Raw genomic sequence first — 2126 nt, 5'->3', positions numbered from 1 at the left:
AGAGAAAGATACAATCAAAGTTAACCTGTGATTCATATGCCTTAAGCCTAGGTAGTTAACAGTGGATAATTATCAATAGGCCTGTGGTCATACCCCAATAAGCATAATAGAATTTATGATTCTATTTGGTTACACAGATAATTAGGGTATTCTTTTAGGCAATGGAGAGTCTAGGTATGAACCCTGGGGTTCTTCCATCCAGGGGGCCTGGTTTTCCAGTAGGTATGTCATTTCCATACATACTGGGCATATAGGTCAAAGTCCACAGTCCGGCCCAAGATGGAGTCTTGCTTTCAAGATGGAGCCTGTTCTATTTCCTCCAACAGCCTACAGAGCACATTTAACCCAAAGGAAGTCAGATATCCGAGAGGACCAATCAATCCATCATGTTAGTGAAAAAACAAGGACATCCTTTCGAAACCAAGTAGCACACTAACTAGGCCAAAATGTGGTCATTTAAAAATTCCTTTTCTAAAGACGGGGGTCTCCCCTGATAGCTTAGTTGGTAAAGAATCTGCCTACAATTCAGAAGACCCCAGTTGGATTTATGGGTCGCGAAGATTCCCTGGAGAAGGGAAGGCTGCGCACTCCAGTATTCTGGCCTAGAGAATTTCATGAACTGTCCGTTCAGAAGTGCAAAGAAATATGATAGCTGTTTTATTTATAAACTATTTGTTTTGCATATAAAATAGTAATGGTTTTGATTCTTTTAGCAAGTGTTCTGTCATTATTAACTAATAACCGGAGAGGTAAATTTAGGATTAAATATCAGAAAAGGCTACATGCCAAACTATTTTTCTCAAAAAATGATTACGTTTTTCTAAATTTCGTCTTTCCTTTTGATTCTGCATATTAAACGTTGCTGTGTTTGTGTTGCGGTCAGTCGTGTCAGACTCTTTTCCCACCAGCCTCCTCTGCCCATGGGGTTCTCTAGGCAAGAACACTGGAGGGGCTGCCATGCCCTTCTCTAGGGGATCTTCCCGACCCAGGAATCGATGTTGCTGTACATGAAGAGATATTCATTACAACCTTGTAGGAGAAAGTACATTTTCCCACTACTTAAGCAACGAAGGTTTTTGTTTTTCTTTTTTTAATGCCGACTAGGCGGCCGCGCGCGGATAATGGCTTTCTGGGGCCCGTTCGGTAGGGCACCTCTGTAACTCCCCATCTTCTGGAGGCGAAGTCTCGCAGAGAAAACCGCGAATCGCCGCGGACCGGCCCGGGAGGCGCGGAAGGACAGCGGATCCCTCGGGACGCCTCCCCTACGCTGACTACTCCAGGCGCCGCCCGGCCCCGCCATAAGAGACTGCCTCCTCCGCCACTTCGCAAGGGAAGCGGGAGAGTTCGCTCTCGACGGTGATTGACGGACCGCGTCCTCCAATGGCCGGCGCGCTCGGCCCCGGCGGGCTGGGCAAGGGCCGCGGCACGCGGAGGAATCTCTCCTGCCCTTTAGTCCCGGGCTAGGTGTTGCGGCAGGCGCCATTTTATCGAGCCGCCTGTCTCGGGTGCCGCCATGTTGGTGAGGAGAAATCACCGTTACGGCCACTGTCCAAATCCCCGCGTCGCTGCGCGCCGCCCGCCCGCTCCCAAGCCTCAGCCACCGGCGGCGAATAGAGACTAAAGCGGCAGCGCCGGCAGCGCGGGGCCGTGGCCCAGTGTTTGCAGTTAGAGCCCCACCTCTCTGGCGTGGTTGTTAATAGACTGGAAAGTCTGTGTCTGTGTCGCTCACTAGTAACCGTGAGTTTTTACCACTTCGTCACCTCCCGGCGGCGGCCGGGAACAGGTACCCGCAGGCGGCGCAGGGATTCTCCCCGCGCCCCGCCGCCGCCGGCCTCGCAGACCTGCCCTCCAGCCCCGCCCCGTTCTTGACCAAACATGACAGACTCTGAACATGCAGGGCATGACAGGTCGGGAACCCTTCTTGTCTGTCTTTCTGTCGGCGGAGAGGAGGGGTCTGGGGAGGCGGGAGCGGGCCGGGGCCGCGCGCCTCCTGCATGACTTAGACGTCTCTGTGTGGCTCCATCCGTTCCCGTGACGCGCGCCCGGACGGAAAGCCCGGGCCCGCGGCCGCGGGGAGGCCGGCCCGGCCGCGCCCGCCTTCCCGCGCGGGGGCCTTCCCGGCCGGC

The 2126-nt window shown here is 54.0% G+C and overlaps 1 protein-coding gene across 1 annotated transcript in view; it reads left to right on the top strand.

Moving 5' to 3' along the window:
• The first annotated feature begins 1471 nt into the window (after positions 1–1471).
• Positions 1472–2126, top strand: part of ZC3H6 (zinc finger CCCH-type containing 6) — a 77063-nt gene continuing 76408 nt past the window's right edge. Inside the window, exon 1 of the mRNA XM_040267526.1 lies at positions 1472–1907. Coding sequence (XP_040123460.1) covers positions 1876–1907 — 32 coding nt within the window. The 5' untranslated portion in view covers positions 1472–1875. The remainder of the gene's footprint in view (positions 1908–2126) is intronic.

Source organism: Oryx dammah, unplaced genomic scaffold, assembly GCF_014754425.2.
Source record: "Oryx dammah isolate SB20612 unplaced genomic scaffold, SCBI_Odam_1.1 HiC_scaffold_25, whole genome shotgun sequence".
Classification (NCBI taxonomy): Eukaryota; Metazoa; Chordata; class Mammalia; order Artiodactyla; family Bovidae; genus Oryx; species Oryx dammah.
This window is presented reverse-complemented; position numbering and strand designations above follow the sequence as displayed.